The following is a 23,732-nucleotide window of genomic DNA, read 5'->3' on the forward strand; positions in this document are numbered from 1 at the left end:
CGAGCCCAAAAGACAACGAGGTGGCGCCACCGGTTTCATCGCTGTGCTCTGTGGCAGCGGTTTCTTTTGCTTCCTTACCGCCACAGACGATGCAAACATCCGACTTCTTCTGATCGACTGAGGCAAGTACACCAAATAAGTTTTGTATAAAAGATACTGACTACCAAACGCCATTTCTATGCAGAATATCAGCTACAAAAACTCAGCGGGTTAGTTGGTATAAACGTTGGACGACACGCACGTAATTGCACAAAGAGCGAGTTCGTCTGCTTCAACCGCGGCTCTTAACACAGCCGCTTGTAACGCAGTTGCTTTCTTCGAGTGGTCAGTAGGCTTGCGATTGGTTTCTAATTGTGACGGAGCTCGTCCTTAAGACAAAAAATTCATGAATGTCGCATATATTTATGCGTGGGCACAGGCCGACGCTTACCGTACAATTGCGTATATCGACTGCACACGGGTCGGTACTAAAGTTTTGTTTCGAACAGGTATCTGTCCGCATCGCGCACACTTTGCCGATAAATCGAAATGTCACTCATGATACCGATTGAGTTTTCACAACGGTGCTGGCATGAGGCAGAGTGACAGAGCAAACGGGCGCGAACAGCTAAGCTAACCGCCGCCCCGTACTAGTACTAGTCAGAACAGGACGCAAAGATGGCGTCGGCTGCGTGCTGACGTCAAGCTGTGACGTTACGTGAATACCCCCTATATCGCGTCTGAACTTCCTATGACTTGATAGCATACCAAAACGGGCACGAGCTGCAGGCGTTCTTGCGCTATTCGTCGTGCCGCCGAAAAGCAATCATGACAATTAAGGGTTGCAAACGAACTGATCTAGTTTCGGTGAAGAACTGCAACGCACGTTAGCCGCGAAGGCAATCCGTCACCGAGGAGTCTACTTGTCGCGCTCAACGCTGCTGCCCTTCGCACTTCTCTTTTTCCTACCGCAAGAAACATGTTAAAACAAGTGCCATTTTGCTTTTCGTGCCTCAAGGCGCAATCAACCGCACCACAGCTCGCAGAAATACTGGGAATTATGCCCGAAAACACAGCAATCGCCGTGCGTCCAATGCAGACGGCCCGCGCTATTGCCTACACCACGAAGTCACTACTGTCGCCAGCGCCGCCGCATCTCCGCTGACGTCACGGGCTGACGCTTGTTAGAATGGTAGACACCTACACATGGTCGCACCACATTTTCGAAGGTAAACTGGCCTCGAGATCTAGGGTGCCTCGATGCGCGCGCCCCCGCGGAGGCGCGGGCATCGAGGCACCCTATCGAGATCGAGCAGGAGTCGCCACATCGCGGCGAACCCTACTGAGTGTGGATATGTGTTCGCTTCGCCTGCCAGCCAGCAGTGGGTACATTCGATTTTCCAGTCTCGGACTACTTGCTGACAGGTCTCGGCTTCCGCTCTGACAGGGAGCACCGTGATGGTCACATAACCTTGCAACCTCTTTCCATCGTCTACTTTCAGCCGACGGTTCCAATCTTCATGTCACCACCACTCAGTTCTTTCGCAGTAATGCAGCACGCACGTTTATCTTTTGGCGTGTGTGTAACACTAAAAATAGACAACAGCTGCGCCAGTCAATAGGTGATTTTTGCAAACGGAGCGTGACATGCCTGAATGCGAAGCGTTTCACCGGCAGCAAGGTTGGTTTGCCGTTGCCACTAGTGACGTTCCTCTAAGGACCCTGTTTCACTGCATTTGAAAGCTAACGAAAGCGTTTGAAAAGACATTTACAATAAGCGTTAGCTGCTTTAGTACACAGAGGTTCACTCGCGACGCTTTCAGACCTACGAAACAGGTGAAGAACATGACAGCACGAACAAAATCAGTGTTCGGGGCTCAAGACGCTTCCAGCTGTAGATAAAATAAGACATGAAAGCGAAGATGCAACGCTGGAGCTGTGGCATTATTTAGCGCACGATATTGTCTGCAGGAACACGAAAAGTACTCAGAATGCGCTCGCAGTCTAATACCCTGTCACACGAACACTTTCGATCCTCATTGAACTCGATCTGCATTCGACTCAATGCAGATCGAGATTGTCACACGGCAACTTTCAAGTGCAGTCGAGCTCGAGCCTGCTTGACCTCAAGCTGCTTCCTCAACCGCTCTTGAGATTTCAAGAACACTCAAAAGTGGTCGTCAACATTCTCGTCATCAGCGAGCTCTAAAATTTGAAAACAAATAAATGAAATAATAACATACAAATATATTAATGCATAATAGAACATTTTTAAAACCAAGACCGACTGAAATATAGACCTCCAGCGCGCACCTTCTAGTTCATAGCCTTCGCCGCTAGGGAAAGAAACTACGGGCAGCCTGGCGCTACTGTAAACCTGTTGATAAGAAAGGTCTATTAGTTCTGTCATTTTTATTCGCCTTTATAGTTTAATTATCTGTCCACGCTGTAATGCACAACCACCTGTCCAGCGCATGCGCAGCGGGTAACTGCAGTCATAGAGTTCCTTACACTAACTAGAGGGAAAGCTGAGGGCGCTGCACTTCAGCCACCATGGGCGCGCTAAGAATCATGGGCCGGTGTGCTACTTGTTGCGGGACAGTCTGTTTTTTTCAGGTACATGGAGTGGCGTTACTGCGATGTTTCTTTTTCCTCATCATCATCTGAAGGTGCGTACATAGACCGCGAAAGACATAGTAGCGAAGGCGCAAAAGCAGACGTCGCCAATAAATGGTTTGTTTCCCGAAATGCCACTAAAAACTTCCTTCAGTGATTGCACAACCATAAATATTTTCATAACGTTTTTTTTATTTCAAAGTTTGCCTATTAAGTGCGAAATATTGGTATTTGTGCTGCTCAAAACTAAGCCAATAGGATAAAGAGCCATTGCTTATATTGGTTAAATTTCACACTGACATGCTGTTTCTCTCTCTTTTTGCAATTTATAGTCACACTATTCAATCTTAGGACATTATTTACGGTAGAACAACGTTTATCTTTGCATTTGTTTTGGCCAAAAGTTGTAGTTCTGCACTCGGTAGCTCTCCGGCCCATGATGCTTTGAGCGCCCATGGGGGCTGAACTGGCCGTCTGGAAACTCCATGTAAACTCCCATAGACGGCAGCACAGCTTTCCCTCTAGGCAAGAGTAAGAAATTATAACCAAGGTCAATGTACAACCGCACAAAGCGGAACCGCGGTATGTCCTCTGGCGAGAGAAAAGCAAAAATAAACACTCTCCGCTAAAATACTTTTTTTAAGTATAGTTCGGACAGTTTTTTTTTAGAATTTAATTACAATTTGCTTAAAAGTTTTATAATTTAATGATGATGATAATGGCAGACGAACATGTTAACCGAGCGCCCTTAACGGCGAGAAAGGTAACAAAAGTTGGCGCACGCGGTCCCATAGGACCCTGTTTACTGTGCAAGTCTACTTCAGTCAGTCTTGTTTAAAACATTGTTAGAACATTCGTAGAGCATTAAGCTTGTTTATATTGAGCTAATTTTATATTCTCGATACCACGGTCCACTGCTTGTAAGATGGCGTCCCCCTCGACTGCGTCGGCGCGGAAACTGTGGAGCGAAAGAGAAACTGCAGCACTCATCGACTACTGGGTAGATTAGGTGACCCGAGACGCCAAAAGCGAAATGCTGATGTGTACGCTGAAATCGCGCAATCATTACCCAATCTCGCGTTTCTTTTTGAGACTTTGCGACTGGCGGTAGACGACAGCAGACAAGCCACCGTGCTTTAGCTGTCGTCGGAACATTTGGCGTTATTTAGCACACACGAAGGAAATTTCTCAATGCTCATTGAAAACACCCATGTAGCACCGGATGCTTCAATTCTTCTTGAAGGCCTCAGTACAGATGGAGTTCAATGAGGATCGGAAGTGTTCGTGTGACAGAGGTACCGCCGGCTCAGAAGCTTTACTTGTGGGAGGGGCTTCTGGGCTGTCGCCGTACAGCTGTTAGCAAGTAGTCCCGGACAGTCCGAGACTGATGATCGAAAGTACCCAGTGATTTACGCGCGGGCACGAAGCGTGTAAGCGTTTTGTCTTTTTCCGCGGTTCTTGCGCGTTTTTGCTTGTCTGTCTGCCTCTTGCAAAAGAAATGTGAACAGGCTATCATCCCACGCTCGATTAAAAAAAAAATACTTGTCCATATCGAGTATGTCAGAATGGATATAAGGACATCATCAGTCTGTCTTTGGCTCTTGAGATTCTTTGATGCGTGGAGTCTCAAACAAAGCGGTGCCGTCGTTAGGCGCCGCGTCAAAGCAAAACAGGTCGCTCTCGTCAATACAACTTAATGCAAACGCGGTTGGAATACCGCAGCTACTGAAGCATTCGACCACAGACTGCCACATGACAGAATGCACTTTGAACAGGCCACTCTGTGCCTTCTGTATGCACAATCGAGTAGTGAGTACTTTTTTTTTTTTTTTTTAATCTGAAAGCATTACTTCGCTATGTTCGCAGATTTCTGTCTAGAGACAGCGTCCGCAGGCCACTGCAGCAAAATCGTGTCCGCAGCAATTGTGAGTAATTGAGAAGTTGTAGAGGTTAATGAGTGGTGTCAATCGATAGGGGACGTAATGTTGTGTCCAAAAAAATAATTAGGCCAATAAGTTTTTAGGTAATTAATTAGAGGCAAACAATGTAAAAGGAAAGGCACCATTAACGGCTTGACGCCACATTTGAATGTATCAAATACTAAAATAGAGTGACGTCAAGATGCATCACACTAAATAGTTAAATCAGTCAAGGTGATGTCACGCAACCTGAAGTCGAGCCAAGGAAGGGTATAGGAAGGGATTGGCACACAATTGGAAAGCACCAAAGACTAAAATAGAAAATAGTTAATTCAGTCAATTAGGGTGATGTCAAGGATGTCATCATCATCATCATCAGCCTGATTATACCCACTGCACCTCTCCCATATTTCTCCACTTAACCTGGTTCTGTGCTAGCTGCATCCACTTGACCCCTGCGACCTTCTTAATCTCATCCGCCCACCTAACTTTCTGCCGCCCCCTGCTACGCTTTCCTTCCCTTGGAATCCAGTTTGTTACCCTCAGCGACCATCGGTTATCCTCTCTGCGCACTACATGTCCTGCCCATGTCCATTTCTTCTTCTTAATTTCTACTAGAATGTCGGTAACTGGAGTTATTTCTCTGACCCACTCTGCACGCTTTCTATCTCTTAATGTTACCCCTACCATTTTTCGTTCCATAGCCCTCTGTGTTGTCCTCAACTCAAGTAGAACTCTCTTGGTTAGCCTCCACGTTTCAGCCCCATAGGTGAGTACAGGCAAGATGCAACTGTTGTATACTTTCCTCTTGAGCGATACCGGTAAGCTGCTAGTCATAATCTGCGAGTGCTTGCCAAATGCGCTACATCCCAATCGTATTCTTCTTGTTATTTCCTTTTCGTGGTCCGGATCTGCGGTTACTACCTGTCCTATGTAGACATATTCGCCTACTACTTCCAGTATTTCGCTACCTAATGTAAACTGCTGTTCCTTCCCGAGGATGTGACATCACGCAACCGGAAGTAGAGCCGAAGAAGGGCATAGGAAGGGATTGGTGCACAATTTGAAAATACCAGACTAAAATGGGTAAACAAGTGAATTAACGTGAAGTCACGCAACCGGAAGTAGAGCCGAAAAAGGGCATAGGAAGTGATTGGCACGCAATTTGAAAGTACCAAAGGCTAAAAGGGGTAAACAAGAAACAAATTAAGCAACTACAAGCAACCAACAGCAGCATCCATGCTTTCGCATAACTGCAATGCCGATTTGCAGTGCTCAATTATTTTTTTTTGCAAAGCCTCAATCGCGGTGTCTCAGTGGTAAGGCACTCGACTGCCGAGTTCGACAATGGGGTTCAATCACAGGCAAGGCGCTCCTTTGCCGTGGAATTTGCATGTTAAACAACCCTTGGTGGTCAGCAGCACAGCCCGCCACTACATCATTCGTCGTAACAAACGTCGCTTTGGTGCGTTAAACCCCATATGCATTTTTTTTTGTTTTTGCTGTTGAAGGCTTCTGCACATTCGTGGCAGTGAGCAAATTTTGCTTCAGAGAAGTGCTTGAACGTTTGAAAAACATATCTTCCCAGCACCTAATTCTTGCACTAAACACAACACAATGCACCTAGACCAATTTGCTTTGCTGGTAGCCCATTCCCTTTTAAGTGCTGTCTCCCGAGCAAACTCGTTTCTGACAAGGGGAGTAAAATAGCCTCGTATACAGGCTTATCTATTGTGCTTAAATCGGAAATACATTTTTATAGTCGCATGATAAGATGAACTTCATTTCTTTCGGGATAGTTTTATATTCGGCACTTGTTTTGCAAGGAACACTAATATTTTGTTTCGCATAAGATTGGGTCACTGCTCCATAATTACAGTGACAGAGAGATCTTTAGCTTCTCAAAATTCCTTGCCAGAACATGAAGCGCCCATGAAGCAGTTTTTTACGATGTCTTCGCCGCGGCTGATACGTAGCTTGCACGTTAACATTATTGAAAATTTATCGCCGATAGTTCTAAATTTTGTCAAGTGTGTAAAATTTATGTGGAAGTTTATTGACGCTGTAAAAACTATTTACAAAACTAATTTACCATTCATCAGCATCACACACATCAGAAATGCATATAACTGGCTCCGTGCTACAATATCAGATTCTCTGACATTGGCCGCAAGAAGCATTCACCTCGTGAGCTCGGCAAACTCAATCCACTCAGCGCTCTACACTTGAATAGTCAGCTTTCCTGTGCGGTGAGGTTTTTGGGGAATATATTTGTGCCTGCGGTGGCTGTCTATCCACAGTTGATGTGAACTCAGTCTACGGTGACCCGCCGAGCAATACACTATCAGTTCTACATTTATCAAGCTTAATTCTGGAGTCAAGTACGATACAATGAATCGGGGTGTGTATTCATTGTAAAGCACTGAAGACCATGCATCTGCGTGGGCTTGATACTAAATTTGCCTGTCTGACACTCTCGTAAGACACGCACACACTGTTGAAAAGGTGATAAGAAAAACAAAGCTGTCATGAGGCAAGCGATGCGCGCACAACATACATATATATATATATATATATATATATCAGCAAAAAGCATGCAAAACGACGCCAGTAAATCTTAGACGGGTGGTTGCCTGCCTTGTGTTTTCTAAATCCGTGCTTTTGCTGCTGCACTGGCGAAATCGGATTTTTCCTGCAATGCTGGAACAGTCTCAATAGTAAATCGCTAATGCATTGCAGAATACACGTTTTATTCGCCAAGAAACCTGCCGTAAATTTGCAAGCAAACCTACGCCACGTGCGTTTCTGAGCGACAGTGGCACCACCTCTGTCGATCTCGCAGCAAATAGGAGATACTCAAAAACGGGCCATCTAGGAGGAAAAATTCATACTACACACCACCTAGTCAGGGGCTTCGAAAACGATATTCGTGGCAGCTGCATGCCGTTCAGTGAAATGTTTGAAGCTCTCCCTCCCGCAAACAATGCAGTGTGCTTTTTTTGTATATAGCGAAGCTATGAAGACGAGTAGGGGAATGAGATAGAAATAAGTTGTTATAGGCGATTTCACATGACACGCTTTAAAAAGTAAATGCGATAGATAGAAAACAGTCCGCACAGCGCTGCTTGCCTGTTTGGGATCGTGCCAACATTGCTCACTACTGCTTCTGTCGTGCGTCACTGTCATATGCTATTCCTTCGTAGTTTACGTCTACTCATTTTACGTTTGACTCACGCTGCCTTTGATGAAAGACATTTCATTCACACATACGCACGCTTGCATGCCACTGCTGGTTGCACATAACAAGTGCCAATAAGCAGCTTGTTTGAGCCCACTTCGCATAGTCGCCTTCTAGTAAATGTAAGCAATATTACTGCAGACTAATCAAAGAAAGATGACACAATGCATGCGTCGCGCTTTGCCTTGTTTGTGCGCTGCTCATTTCTGTCATAGCAAGTACTCCTGTGACTTGAACTTGCAAGATGAAAATCGGTAACTTTCTATTTACAAGTGAATTGCATTCATGTATATTGCGAGTAAATATGGTGTGCTCTAACGAGAAACAGTTCCACAGGGCGCTCCAATTCCGAGCGAGTTGTGCAGTCTACGTGTGTAATATGCATATCGCCATACCTGTGCTCGTTCAGTTGCATTGTAAGTCGATTCCTCAGTACCAAGTGAAGTGGTAGCCTCAGTGTTTACATGAATATGCGTAAAACATTAAAGAAAAGGAAGGCTCCGCAAGAGTACAAATATACATAGCCGCAAGAGGCATAAAATTCAGCACAACCACAGGTATCTACAATTGAAGCAAATGACCAGAATGAAGCAGAAATGCTAAATGAAACCTATGTCAAATTAGACAAGCAGCTGTCATCTCGAACAGAACCGAGTTCCCCCTCAAACATGTCAGCACTGAGAGAAACACGCCTAAAAAATTGAGCAACTCAAGTTGTACTACAGTATTCCAAGGAACAAACTGTAGCAAGCAGAGCCAGAAGCTGGAGTTTACAAGTTTTAAGATGATAACCACATTTTGCAGTGGCAGCTTAAGCAGAAAGATCGAGGACTGCCACCTTTTGGACCGTTTTGAAGCATCAAATGAGGCTCATGTTTACACAGGGTTCCAAAATTAGGAGCACTTTGTTGCACTGATGAAATATATCCACCCAGATCAGTTGCTCTGGCGTGCACGTTGACACAGAAGGAGCCTCAACGGGAGCGGTAGACATTCCGCTGTTGCCTGCTGGATGGATAATTGTGCATGCAAAACGCCACCAGTTTTGCATCAGTCAGCTTAGGAAGCCCAATAAGGTCCGCTGCCAATTTCAGAATTGACTGAGCGCGGCTGCTACATGATAGCTAACACAATACTGAGGCGGCACATGTTCAACCCCATTAGACACAGCAATCAACAATGAAAATTTGACTATGCCCAAACATGCTGCCGCTACCAGTGTTGCCAGAGCACTTATAATTTTGAATGTTCCCTATTATAAATTGGTTTATGGGAAAGCAAAGATGCAGCATTTGTCACACTCTTGCTGTGGACACCTGAACCTCGACATAAGGAAAGGGAAGGTGGACGAACGCTGCCGGGCGCCGCATGTGTGAAGACAACGTGCATCACGCGGTTATGAAACACACGCCAAACAAGCTACAAAAGGGAAAAGAAACTCTCGTTTTAAACATTGCACGGTACCAAGACAAGCGGCTCCTGCGCATGCCATAAGATCGCCATGCAAACGCTGTCTCACAGAATGCACTGCACCACTAATATAATTACTCTGGGCTTTAACAACTAATGGTTCTTTACAGGGCTCGACTGCAGCAACCAAAAAGCCAGTGTGGCGCCGTTATTGCCGCGTGAGTGGAGGGGAGGTTAATGAGACAGCCTTGGCACCGTTGATGTGCTTATGACTTTGTATGGTGGCAGCTGGACTTCGGCCATAGGGCAGCTTGCCAAAATAGTTGGCAGCTGAGGTAACATTCGTTGAAACAGCACAAGGGTGCAAAAAGAAAAGAAAACTCACAGGTTTTGTTCTCTGTGGAGAGCAGAAGTAGCCAGGACAGTGTGCCAGACACTTGCAAGGGGCATGAGACATGGTAATGCTTCAGGAAAGACGCCTCTTGGATTTAGCTGGTTTGTGGCTGTAGCGTCGTCAGACCTACCAAACTGTGAAAACGGATGCAGACATGGGGAGAGACGTGTCCACACCTACCTTCATGTAGCTTGGAAGTCTCAGAAATAGTATGGTAACGTCATGTCCCGAGCTTTTAGTGGCTATGAAGATCAAATAAAGGAAATTATTGAATGTAACTAGAATACCATTTTTGCACAGTACATTCCTATGCCTTTGCGTACGCACGTGTGTCGTTGAAAATTAGCAAAAACCTCGCACTACATTCAGAACCATGCTTTGAATGTAATGCAAGAGTTTGTTGTTGTTGTTTCACTGTTAGGCTTTAGACCGTGGCCCCCTCGATCACGAAGCAACTGAACTTTGTCAGAAAGCCAACCTATTAATGTACAGAGAAAAATGCAAACATGCATGGGGAGAAATATCCAGCAGTATTTAGATTTCTGTCTAGGAGAGGCACAGCCTGCTTGCTCAACTTACTGGGGTTGGGATGGAAGCGGTGAGGAAGGGGGGGAGGATGGAGAGGAGGACAAAAAACTTGAGCGTGCAGACTTCCAACGGTTGAATCAACACTGAACATGGGACAAAGACCTGTGAAAAAGTTCCACCAAAATACCTAAAGAAAACAGCCTGCATCCATTGGCACAGTTGGCATGTTAGCATACACTTGAAATAATAAATGACAATTACTGCTAAGACGAACCTTTGTGTCCATTTATCAAGCAAATTGAGTTTAAGCAAGTAGGGAAGTGGAAAAATTTCTTTAAAATGCCACTGCAGGGGCACACAGCTCAGCACCAGACAGCAGAGCACCAACATGCACTTCATTGTCTCCAGACTTCTACACATGGAAATACCACCTGTATGTATCCCAGGTTGGTAGTATCTTACCCGGGCTAACGCATGCTCAGATCCAAATCATGATCAGAGTCATGAGCGAGTGAGGACTCGTGTACAGATCACAATCAGAGCCGTGAGCTTAAATCGAATTCAGGTTATGATCCGAGCCGCAAACCTAAGTTCAGATCATGATCATTTCATAACGACAGTGTGCACCTTTTTTTTTCTCGTTTACTGACAGTGAAGGAAAGATTTACTGCTGTGACAAAGAACACTTAGAAGCGCAGTACCTTGGCCACCGTCTCTCGGTTACCAGAAGAGGGACATCTGTGAAATGTCTTCTTGTGTGCGTTCCCTGATCTATTTTGCACAGTTTTCACACAAGGAATATTGCCACTGATATGCAACGTAAGGTGCACAGAGGCCTTGTCAAGTCCTTCAGGACATTTTGTTTATGCCTGCTGACAACCTATACAATTAAATTAATTGCATCTGATAACGAAGTAAAACTCGCACATAGCCCTTCACACACATTAAGGGAAACGACCAACTAAACCAAAGCACAAAAAAAACAAAAACAAGCCTCCTACCTAAAAATAATTGCCTTGGTCAGGGCCACTACGACTAAAGAAGTTGCTCAGCTCATTGAGTAAACAAGTCCGAGTAACTCAAGAGTCGATAGCCCAAATGAATTAGTCCAGCTGAGTCATTAGTTGAGTATGTCAGCCCAGGTGAATCGTGAGTCGAAATGGGTGAGTGAGCCCAGATGAGTCGAGAGTCGAAGGGAGTGAGTTGATAAGTTTGGTGAGCACGAGTGTACACAAGTTGGGGGACTGAGCCTGCTGCAGGTTGACCAAATTTCTGAAGAGTGAGCACTTGCGATTTTGCCAAGCTATTGCACGCTTGTGCACTTTCATTATGGGCCTTCAACAACTGCTGCATTAAGCACTATATTACTTTGCATTACAAATGTGCCATTTAATTTTTTGCACCATCAGAAGACCTGTCAGGTTATAAGCGGGCAACTATGGCGTCACTTGTTCAATGCGCAAAATTGTAGTACAGTTTCTGACATCAATTTAGGAAATTCTACTCACATAGTTTCACTGAGTCGGTGAGCGTCACCCAACTCCAGAACCTACAACCTCACTCGGTCTTTGAGAGCTCAAGCATTTGCTCTGAGCTGACTGTCCATGTCATTTCCTTTAAAACTGCAAGTGTTGTAATTAAGCACATATATTTCATGCATGCCTCACTTAAATATCAACACCGCCTGCACCTCTGATCCCCTTTATATGCCATTCACTTGCAGCTGCATTCATTTACCTCTAGGAACCAGCTAGAGCTGCAAAAGCTAGCCTCAAGACCACAGTAGCACATGCCGAAGCTGAGATGGCGGTATGAATGGAACTGAATCACTCCCATTGGGAGGCTATCAAAGCACATCTAGCACTCGACTCAGGGTCACACAGGGAGAAGTTACTTCCAATATTGAAGCAGCTGGAACTAGTCTCCTATAGCTCTAAATCCAACTTCCATAATCAAGGTGCCTATCACGCGGCTCCAACACGACATAGTTCAATTATGGTGTACTTAACTGATTTTGGCAAGACTGCACTTCACAGGAGAAGATAAATAATGGGCGACTGCCTTTGCAAACAAGTTATCCAAGTTCATTTGAGGCATATTTTACCTATTTTTTAAATGAATATGGCTTGAAATGACAGAAAACAGGTTTGGGGAAACATTTCCTTCACCTAATGTCATGCAAAAAAAAAAAAAAAAAAAATGCTTGGCCTGGATTACTGCACAAAATGCAGTATGGCATTCCTTTCTGCAGTAGATACTGTCTCACACTTGTCTCCGCAGAGGCCCATTTATCTTTTGAGGATATCGTCCTTTCATCCAGGCATACTTTGCGACCTGTACTGGCAAAGTGGGCTCCCAGTGAAGCCCGCAACAGTGCTAGCTTGGCCACAATGTTCGACATTCATGGACAGATGCAACAGTGCACAATGTCAGCACGTGTGCAGGGCAGACATGGACAGAGCGTAGCAGAGGTGCAGCTGCGTGGACTGACCAACCAACAAAAATGAGCCGACCCAGGACAGTGCTAATATAAGTACATGATTAAAGGTTCCATTTTTCGTTTTTTATTCCATGGCGGACTATTTATTGTCAGTGTTTATATCAGAATGCCATTTCTTTTCGACGCACATTATTTTTCACAAACAAATTTTCAGCTTTTATCGGTAAAATATATAATGTCTCTTTGGAGTTGGAAGCAGTATAGTTTAGTTTTTTTTTTTCTTATCAAGCAGTGTACGCAATATTATCACATCACTAAATAGTCATTAAGACTTATCTACTTTATAAAAGGAACTGAAGGTAAATGACTGGGGAAGGGAAGTAAAAGTTCAGTTTATCTAAAAATTTGGTTGTCATATTTTGGTTGCACTCTGCGTTAGACAAGAGCACAGCGCACCACATGGCGAGGTAGTGAGAGAACTGCTGCTTGACCGTAGGGAAAGCCACAACACAATTTTGTGCCATTTATGTATGGCTTCACACCAATGGCTGCTTGTTATGGTTTCAAAAGTTGCCGCATTCTTACAAGCAGTGAAAACAAGTACTTAAGTGACGGTCACCCTTGCAGATGACTCTCACCTAAGCACTGACAACGTTGTGTGCAAGTTTACATGTCAATTCCTCACAGCCCACAATCGCAGTACTAACTTTTGTCTGCCATCATACTGTTACCACAACATTCTGAATTTTGCTGCGACTTGCTCAGTCGGTACTGAATAATCGCTTAGCCATGACACAATTGTAAGAAGTGAATTCGGCATACTTTGTATTGGCGCCTTTTGGTTTGAACTGAAAAGACCAACCCCTATTTAAAAAGAATTGCGTGCACTACCTGAACACTGGGGGAGGTTTGCAATATGCAAGCCGTGTGTAAATTAGCATGGAGAGTTTTAGCATGCACATGTAGGGTTCTCTTTTGCCCCTGAAATATGTGACAGCTAGACCAAACCACCAAAGTGTGCACATGCGAGCCATATTGACCTACAGGATGCAATAGCACAACAGCTATTACATGCCAGAGTGACAAGAGACCACAAAGCGTTGGAGGAAAGCAGATAGTTTACAGTGCTTTAGTCTCCCCACAAGGCAAGATGCAGCATGGTGCACAGGAAGCATCAGCCACCCTTAAGTCAAGCTCAGGGGGGAGTGCGAGAGAGAAGTGCACCTGTGCCAACTCGCAGTATCCCGAGGCACAGGCAAGGGAGAGCAGGCTCTCGCCCTCCTCAGTGACCTCGTTGACGTTGCGGCCCTCGTCGAGTAGCTGACGCACGGCACGCACGTCCCCCTCACTGCACGCCTCCGCCAGGGTCCGGCTGCTGCTAGCTGCCACAACACCGGATGATGCTTGTTGTTGTTGCTGTTGCTGTTGTTGCTGCTGCTGTTGCTGCTGTGGTTGCTGCTGCTGTTGTACTTGCTGCTGCTGATGGGGGACACCCCCGCCGTGCTCGGCCCGCATGCGCGTAAGCGCAGCCGCCGCCTCATCCAGAGCACAGCTTACAGACGTTGTCAGCCGCCGAAGAACCTCTGGGTCTGCAAACTGCTTTCCCTCTAGGGACAGCTTGCTTAGCCCTGCATCCACAAAGGTCATCCAATGTGCTCGCATCATAGCCAATTCCCATTACCCAATTAATCTTCCACTCCAGCAAATGAGCTACAAATATAAACCACGACATTTCAAAGTTTCAAGAGACTCCAACTACTCCAACTAAATACTGAAGCACAAAATCTACCAATGTTAACTTCAAAAATCAGTACATGCCCTGTGGCTTCAAAATACAAGTAAGACAGCGGCTACTGTCATCTCCCAGGTAAAGTGAAAAGCTATTTCTAGGTCTTCATTTCAGACAAAAAGTGTTATTATTCATACGATAGCACCCATTCTTGGTGAACCAAGCATATGATGTGCATTCTACCATAACAATTAATCAAGGCCCTAAAGAAAGCCCACAGGCTCGAGGGTAACTGACTTCTGGCTCAAGGATGCATTCACAGTTAAATCAGAGACGTCGCACAAGCCACAACTAAATCTACAGATTACGTCGTAGCCACCTTTGTTGTTATTTACGATGACAGACGGGCTTGATCATCTTCAGCCAGCATGGGGCGTAAAGAAGCATAGAAAAATTACCGCTGGGCAGTCTTTTTCTTGCAGTGATGAACATGGCATTAGTGGAATTTGCAATGTCAAAGATGACTCCAGGAAACGGGGGGCAAAAAATAGCTGCAATGTACACTGCCACCTTACATATTTGTATTTTATACACGTGTCATTTTATTTCCCTTAAACCGTTATGCCGGCCAGCTCCAAGAGCTGGAATTACAGCAGTGGAGCACGCAACTATAGGATAGGTGTGTGTTTTTTTTTTTTATGCCTCACGGCCTCAAAAGCATTCCACTGCTGAAACCTGAACAACATGAGGGATGAAATTTATTTACTTGGTGCTGGCAAACTTCACATCACACTTAGTAAATCCTTGCATATCACCAGAAAGAATGCGCAATAAAATTTGCCACGTACCTCTAAAATGGGCAGTAGGTGAGACAGACTAGGTGCTTCTGGCAAATATCAATTTCAACCAGGTGCCTCAAAAAGGCTACTGTGACAAGGCTTTTCATCACATTTACTGTAACTGCAACTTTGAGAAGCACTACAAAGGGTGAAGCTGCAGCTTTCAAAAAACTCCGCTTGGTGTTCGACAGCTGCAAAACCCCTAGACCATGCAGCCAGACACTGCCCAAGAAAAAAGGTGACCTCTGGCAGAGGGCGATGCGAAAGCCAAACGTGATGCATGCAACTGGTAAAGATATAGAGCAGGTCTAGTGCACTGACAATTTTCCTTAGAAGAGCTAGGTCAGGGGCAGTAAACTTGCGAGTTTCAACTACTGCAACGCACCTGGCGACTGAATGAAATTGATTTTTATAAAGGAATGACTCCCTGTGCACGCATGTGGTGGGATAAGATGCAGCGATAGCAGGGTTGTCCAAGGCACCAGTATCAGGGAGTATGCTCCTTTTTTGCCAGTGGTGGTTCGAATAGCGCACAAAGAAGAAGCTTGTTTTACAACACTTCGCTAGGCTTTCCTCCAGCCTCCATGAAATGAATTTGCGCTAGCATCTTAAACGGGAGACAGTGGGCTTCCAGGAAAGATTCCTGCCCCTGGCTAGGCCACAGGGATAACAGCACTGGAAAGCACCAAGCACAGGGCAAACTAAATTAAGCACAACCTTTGCAATTCCATATTGTTACAACCCAACCTTGCCCTCATGCACATGAACATCACACAGTGACCAAACACGCAGAGAGGGCATTTTGTTATTTTTGCAAAGAATGAAGTGTTCCAACCAAAAAAAAATGGCACATAATTGCATGTTTCTGCACTTTTACACAGGATCTGTAAATGAATTCTGTCAACATCTGGGTGGCACTCGCTTGACATATCTAAGCTGAGCATAAGCAGTCTCTGCCATTCATAAAAAGCAGAATTTTAATCCAGTTGTCCCTTTCCAAAGGACACCCCAGGTCACACCGCTACTAGAACTTCAAAACAGTCCACTGCACTATGTGCACACCACGCTTACCCGATATCACAAATTACACAAGACACTTGAAGACTGAAGACCGTCGGACATCACATCATATAATGCCTATCAGTTCTTTATTCACCACAATAGTACTTGAGTGCTTCACATCAGTACAGTGGACTGCGACCACATATCCTCTAATGATGCAAAGCTTTAATACCTCAATCATTTAGCCACTCACCTGTGGCTTCAAGCAGGGCCTCAAGGCGTGCCTGGGTGTCAGGGTCAACAGTGCCCACCTGCAGCTCAGGGCTCTCCCCTCCACCACCTTCTGATGAGCTTAGCAGGAACTTCGTGTCCAGCACGCGCCCTTCCTCCAGCTCTTCTGGGTCCAAGATGAATGACTCGGCCTGCATTGTGTGGGGCCACAACAGTTTTCTCCAACCACACACAACAATGCTTGAGCTGGCACAACCTTTGCATCACTGCAGCTCACCTGTGCAACCAAACACCGCTCGATGTATTCACACTCAATCAAGCATCTGGTGCTCTATGTTGCCTTCGCACTCAAACAAGCGCCTAGTGTCAAGCACTGTATGCAAGCTATATGCACCTTTAAAATGATTGCTATATAACCTGCCTGATTTTGAAACTATTTTCCTTTGCAGCTGCAAAGTGATGCACTTTGAATTAGAGTGAAAATGGACTGTACACCAGCAGCAAAGGTAAGCACGGCCTCCATTTGAAGCCAAGGCGTTCGATACAGTCGTGATGCTTAACACAACCCCTGTTAAATGGATTTCAAGCATGGACAGTTTTTCTGGGAACAAACTTTTTCAATGTACTCGCATCTCATAAATGTGACAATTCGCTCTGCAGACGATCAACCAGAACAAAATACACAAGGCCCATCATTGATCCTCACACATTTTTCCTGGTTAAAATGGACAGCGGTCAGAATTAGTCTGTAATGCTCCAACCAGACATTTCATTTCCTACATCTTGAGTGCAGAACATTAGACAAATGTAGCTTGTAAAAAGTACGAATGGCCATTTTCTTCTGCGGTTTGAGGCCTCGCAGTATCAAGCACATTGATTTATGTTATTATATAGTTATTATATAGTTATATATATTATTATAGTTACATTTCTGATTACATTTCCAGCTATTTACAGAGGATTTCTCTTTTTTTTTTACATTCACAGCATTTCATGATTTTTTGCCATTTCACATAGTAACCATCCAATGTCAGTGTCCGCCGCTCTTCGGCCTCAGATTCCTTTGTGCCAATAAACATTAGTAATCATCATCGCCAGAGGTACAGTCAATGCACTTTACCATTTGTTACACTGCATGAATTGCTGTGAAAAAAAAAAAAAGAAAAATCTTTGCAGCTGGTACCATGTAGAAAACTGTAGCCAGTAGTTTTCAGGTGACTAAGTGCCGACACGTGGTGATGTGAACAGTTGCAGAAGTTAAGCCACCAAGCATACCATAGAGTGGCAGACATGTCAAGTTGCACTGCATTATTTCAAGCATAACAGTGACCGAGATAACTAGCTTGTAATTCCCAAAACTGTCTAATTTCAGATTTAATGGCCACCACTACACGTATAAGCAGACCTCCATCATAGTGCCATAGCACACTTTTTATTTACATTTTTCTTTGGGATCTCTTATTATGGACAACTCACTTTGTGGAATATTAAAGAGGCATGGCTGTATATTGCACACAGATATAAGAAATATGTGGCTGTGCCAAAACACTTTTTGCTCTTCATGAAAAAAAAAAAAAAAAAAATGCCTTCCACATACATGCACTTTTTACTTTATTTACCAAATACACTTAGATGTAAGATGGATATACTGTTGAGCAGCAAGGAATGCCTGCTCTGGTGGTGGGCTTTGATGCACTTGCACAAGAGGTTGGCTGTGCTGTAGTGCTCTAAACAAAGCACTGTAGCGGTATAGCAAGTCTTCACTTAGCACGCACCAAATGTGCAATGAGAAACATAGCAGTGGGAGCTGTTGCAGCTATGCATTAACAATTCTGTCCAGCTCGAGTGAGCCGACATGGCCGTGGTGAAAAACCGGCGGCAGCATTCAGCTTGGTGCATTTTCCACAAGACACAGTTACAATGTGGGGAAGCACTTTAGCTGGCACAGCCACTGCTGCGTGCCGGTGGTGCTGTGCAGCCAAGCCAACTAAACTGGAGTGCATGGTCTTGTTTTTCGCGTACTGTGGAAATCATTGTGAGTGCTTTCAACCCCTCTCCCCCCGCTTGCTTAAGCAGCAGTGTACAGTGCATGGTATTTGTCTGTTGCAGGATGCTACATGTGCATGGCTCTGCCACAGCAATGGCCATATATTATGACGAAGTAGATGATACCATTCCATGAAAGATGTTTCAAGCTCAGGTATGCCATAGCAAAGGACAGCTGCTCATTTTTCCTAACCAAATAGCCAGCGCACACCTAGCCAATATTTTAGCGATCTCACAAATGCATGGAACGGTCAAATGTCAAAGCAGAATGGTGAATCAGGTTGCAAATGGCAAGCGCTTTGTGGAGAGGCACATATGATCACCTCTTTCACCACTTTGTCAAGAGGCCACTGCACAACATTCAGTGCAGGGCCAATAACGCACAGCATGAACACAGCTCCACATGGCACTTTGCTCCGCCCGATGCACATAGCAGCTGGATGGAATCTGTGCCGGCACAGAGAATGCAATGGGCAGGGCCGCTAGCGCGTCGTCTGCTAGCTTGTGGAGCCTCAACTCGGTGCTTGAAGCACTGATGGAAAACAGTCATCTATTTCACAATGATCAAACATTTCTGTTAGTGCCACATGCTGCCTCAGAGCGGTAGCTCAACACTGCTAAACCTCTTCTGGCATGTACCAAGACAGTCCGGTGTCTCCAACTGCATGAAGTAAAAGCGAAAAATGGCTGATAAACGGCAGCTACGAGCTAATTTCATGGCCACTTCCTCGCCTCTCTGTCAAGAGCAACCAAGAACAAAAAAAAAAATCTAACCATTGCTCCAGGTACCCACAAAGAGGAACAGTAATATATTTATTGCAAACAAAAATGTTGCAAAAAAACAGCAGAAATAAATCCAAGTAGTTAGCCTCCGAGCTCCACCACTGCATTTCTGTGCTCGATATTATATGAAGGTTGTTTTGCTCAGATTTCCGACTAGAAGCCGCCAGACACAAGCACATCACTGAATTAAATTTCTGCAAAGTGATCATGCAGCCTTGTCGGCGATGCGCGATTCTACAACTCAATGTGCTGACCTGGCCGGCCTGCTGACACCAGTGGAAAAATTTGTTGCTACAAAAACCTCAACAGTTACTTACAATGAATCAAGTATACATCCTTCAAGACAAGGCTTGCCATTCCTTGTTCATAGGGTGAGCTACAGAAAGCCACAGTGGTTTTCACAGTGATCAAACCTGACCACTAGTGGCAAATGGGTGGCAGAGTTAGTGTAATGACAAGCAGTATGACAAATTCCTTCCTCTGGTGCCTTCCAATCAAGAATCTCAGAGCAAGAACATTTGTCTATAATGAAATGCTGCAATGGAACTCAGGGAGAAGTTTATTTTCGTTATGCTTATTGACCAGTTTTGTTTGCAGCAAACTGCCTCCTGGGCATTAGTGTGGTTACTTGGAGCAACAGTTCAAGCTCTTTCTGGATATTAGCTTCCATTGAGAACGAGGTAAAAAACAAGGCACAGAAAAGTGCTGGTCACTACCATTCACCAGCCCTTCCTACAATATGCAATCTTGAGCCCTGGAAGAAGAGCTTTAGTAACACTAAGTTGCTATTCTGAAGACGTGTGCCAGACAAAGGTTTCCTCTCAGCACCTCAAGTAAGGATCCATATGGTAGCAGATGGCATGCTGACATTGTGCTGTGGACATTTGTGGAAACCATATCCCGTGGAGCCATTTTCACAGGCAACCAAACTGAACCAATTGCACATGCAACAAGTAGCACCAGGACAGCCAGTAATAGTGGCACAACTAGACACTTCTTTGGTTAAAATGTCAACTGTTGAATGTTGGCATTTTAGCCTATGCTAACATCTTCATGTCACTGTCTGCAATGAAGAAGAAAGAACCACTACTGGGCTGGCACATGTCCTCCCCTAAGGACAAATTAAAATGTGTGGTTACAAAACTGCAGCAGCAATAACCATTTACTTGTATTGGTAACATGAGTGCAATGTTAAATGAAAAAAAAAAAAAGTTTTAAACCAGCACATAAACTAAAGAAACATTCCTGATGCCCTCACGTTAAAAAAAAAAATCAAGACAAAGCCACAGTAAGAAAGAACAGGGCATAACCTTGACCTGCAGTTTCTTGCTGTGCCTCTCTTTTGCACTGTTTAATGGCTAGGCAGAAATTTCTTCACAATAGTGGGATGGGCTTATTTTTCAAGCAGTAGAAAAGTGCAGGGCTGATCTAAGGGTCCCCTAGACTGGGCAGAGAAGAGCCAGGGGGAGTCACCTGTAGACAATGCAATGCCTGCATTCCGAAGGCCTAGAAGATGCTAGCACTGCACCCTAGTTGCAAAGGCTACAGGCCAGCTTCCCTGTGTGGTAGAAATTCATGCACAATGGGGGCAGACTGGGGGACAATTTAGGTGCTGTGCATGCAACTACTACAGTCCACTCAGTTTTTGCTGTTGGTCTTGGGGCATTCTTAATGTGGGAATAAAGGGGAGTGCATGGACACTCTAGGAGGTGAGGAAAGTATGTCCATAACTAAGGAGTTTTAGAATAGGAGGACCCAAGGGGATTTAACGGGATAGGGTAATAGTGTGTACGAGGAGGAGGGGGAATGTGCAAAGGATGAATAGGTGAGGGGTGGGATAATCACTCTGGACATGCTTGGCTATTACCCCATTCCCCTGACAGGGTCCCCCTATTTTAAAACTCTCTTATGCCACCATTGTGCAGGAATTTCTGCTTATAGGTTTTGCAAGTGGTCCATTATTGTGCAGCAGTCCATTGCTTGAATGAAGCAAGGGACATCGTTTCCAGGAAAAAAATCCAACCTGCAAACTCGCAAACTCCTCCAGCCATTTTCGGAACGAAAATGGCAGCCGAGGAGCTTTGCGCATGCCGAATGTGCGAAGTCCATTCATCCAGTTATCAATTTTGCTATAGTGTGTCCACGATCATAAAACGGTAGTCGGGGGTGCAACAGCTGAGATAGAACTTTAACATGGTGACCATTTGGGTTAGTTAAAGCGAATCTAACATATTGAACCAGCGAGACACAGAAACAAGAAAAGAAGTACACGAGAGCCCTGGACTAAAAACTGAGGTTTGAGACTGAGCTACATGTGAGCGAAAAAGTGAGCGACGCGACAAGGCGGCGCGGCAAAAGCGATCATGGTTCGCTCCGTCGCCTACTGTGCAAGATGCATGCACGCGACAGCGCGAACCGACGGCAACGCGAAACGGCGACGACGCTCCGCGTTGTTGGCATAGTACAAAAAATATTGGAAAATGCAACAACAGTCATAATAATTGCAAAAATTGAAGTATTTTGCGATAACATGCAAAATAAAATCGATTTGAAGCGTCTAACATGTGTTAACTTGCACGAGTATAGTCATGCGACCTTTTTTTTTTTTTTTTTTTTTTGTTGCGATCAGACGTTCTTCGAATCCTTGGTCATTCGCCATCGTTCGTAAAGCGAAAAATTTACACAGCAGTGCACAATCACAATGCAACACTGCAAAACAACGACGTGGGAGCTGCCTTCTACACCTGTCGCCTAGCCGAGTGTCCTCCAGGACCCCTACTGTGGGGAATAGTTTTACCAAACCAAACCAAAAACGACAACGTACGAAATGAGCGGCAGTGGCGTACGCTTCGTGATTGGCTGATCGCGCATGCACTTCCGGGCGAACAAGCGAAATTTTCTATTTCGGCAGATCCGAGCGACACATGAATTTCTGTTCGCGTTAGTTTTCGCGTACATGTAGCTCAGCCTTGGATCGGAAGAACCGACGAAACGGCTGGCCCAAGGACCCAAATGACACATGCGTGTCAAACGCTTTCAAGAGCACAAGTGCGAAGTCAACATAGTATTGCGAGGACAATCACAGGCACGCAAAACTTATGTCGCTTACTACCTACATGCGCACACAGTTGATTAACAATCTAACCTCTTTATCGGTAAGTTAACTTCCTAGGCTTGGTGGTTCATTTTAAGGTTGCATAGTGACGGTGCACTAATGAACCTGTCACTGTCTTGCATTCTAATGTGATAGGCCGCCACAAGCTCCCGTTTCTGCAGGAAAGGGAGCTTGTTGAGGCCTATCATGTTAGGATGCAAGGCAGTGGCAAGTGTATTAGTTTACCGTCCTATGCAACCTTAAAATGAATGGAAAACGAACCACAAAGGCAAGGAAGTTACTTTTCGAAATGCGGGGTCAAATTAAAAATTGGAGAGGGCTAGAGAATATGCTTTTTTTTTTCTTTTTTTTGCATCGTTGGACAACAAGGTCTTATTTAGCTCGCAAGAATCGTAAACAAGGTTTATTGTCCCAATTCACAGGTCCTACTCTTCCTTGAAAAGAAGAGAGGGATTCTCACAACCTGTGTAAACCTGAACTCCAGACATGCAAGACATACACAGAAGGGCATTGTTGGAAGGGCACAATACTTCCTTTCATTTCCTCTTCCCGTTCACAGTGTCCCACCCCTGCCCTGAACACAAGGCAGACCATTAGTTGGGAAGCCTCAGCCGCCCTACAAGATTTTTATTATAGCAAGTATTATAGGCAAGTGAGTGAATGTACAATATTGTATTATACTCCTTTACCTTTTAACCTAAACTGTCCTTTCTCCCTGTCGCCCACCTCTGATTTCTCCTACCTGTCTCCTTGCTATCCCTTTATTCCCGCTGATAGCAGATACCGGGGCAGGCAAAAAAATCGTTTCCTTCCTTTATTATTTTTATTTTATTCTATAATAATAAAACCACTTACTAATACTACTACAAGTGAGTGAGATGAGTGCAAAGTTTGCATTTGCTGGAAAGCTTATTCAGTGACTACTTAGTGTGCGGTTGCATGCAGGTCAGGGGCATCTCCTCCTTTTCTGTTCTAAATATGATCGGGTTGGAAAACATGTGCCTGTAAGTCAGCTTGCAGGCAGCCGTGACTGCGATCAGCCTGCGAACAAAAACAATACGAAAAGCAAAAAGCAGAAATGAAAGCAGGTTCAATGTTTTGGAGCAGCTCGGAGAGCCGAGTTTGTAGCAGCTTTGGAGCAATGAAACGCGAGCTTGGAGCATTCGAATCATATTTTGGGGCATAAAATGATTTTAATTGAATTTTTCTCTTCCCGACACACAGGCACACGAAAAAAGAAAAAAGAATTGATTCCTTTTTGTTTAGCATTCAATGATTTGATGACTACGCACGCATCCCCGACAAGACAAACGGCCAAAACGTGTACAGATGCTTGAAGTACCACAGACGACTTAAGCAACTATTTTGAACAGGCTACCAGCAAACAGAATACTTGCTTCAAAACTTCGCAATTACTGAACGTAAACTTTTGCTAAAAAACAGCAGACTAATTTGACTCGATA

The 23,732-nt window shown here is 44.7% G+C and overlaps 1 protein-coding gene across 17 annotated transcripts in view; it reads right to left on the reverse strand.

Moving 5' to 3' along the window:
* Positions 1 to 23,732, reverse strand: part of mask (multiple ankyrin repeats single KH domain) — a 165,565-nt gene that overhangs the window by 122,666 nt on the left and 19,167 nt on the right. For all 17 annotated transcript variants that reach the window (XM_084609470.1, XM_084609463.1, XM_084609474.1 and 14 more), the window contains 2 exons: positions 16,348 to 16,516; positions 13,749 to 14,152 (listed from right to left, as the gene is read on the reverse strand). In XM_084609470.1, coding sequence (XP_084465596.1) covers positions 13,749 to 14,152; positions 16,348 to 16,516 — 573 coding nt within the window. The remainder of the gene's footprint in view (positions 1 to 13,748; positions 14,153 to 16,347; positions 16,517 to 23,732) is intronic.

Source organism: Amblyomma maculatum, chromosome 7, assembly GCF_055883805.1.
Source record: "Amblyomma maculatum isolate TAMU_Amacu chromosome 7, ASM5588380v1, whole genome shotgun sequence".
Classification (NCBI taxonomy): domain Eukaryota; kingdom Metazoa; phylum Arthropoda; class Arachnida; order Ixodida; family Ixodidae; genus Amblyomma; species Amblyomma maculatum.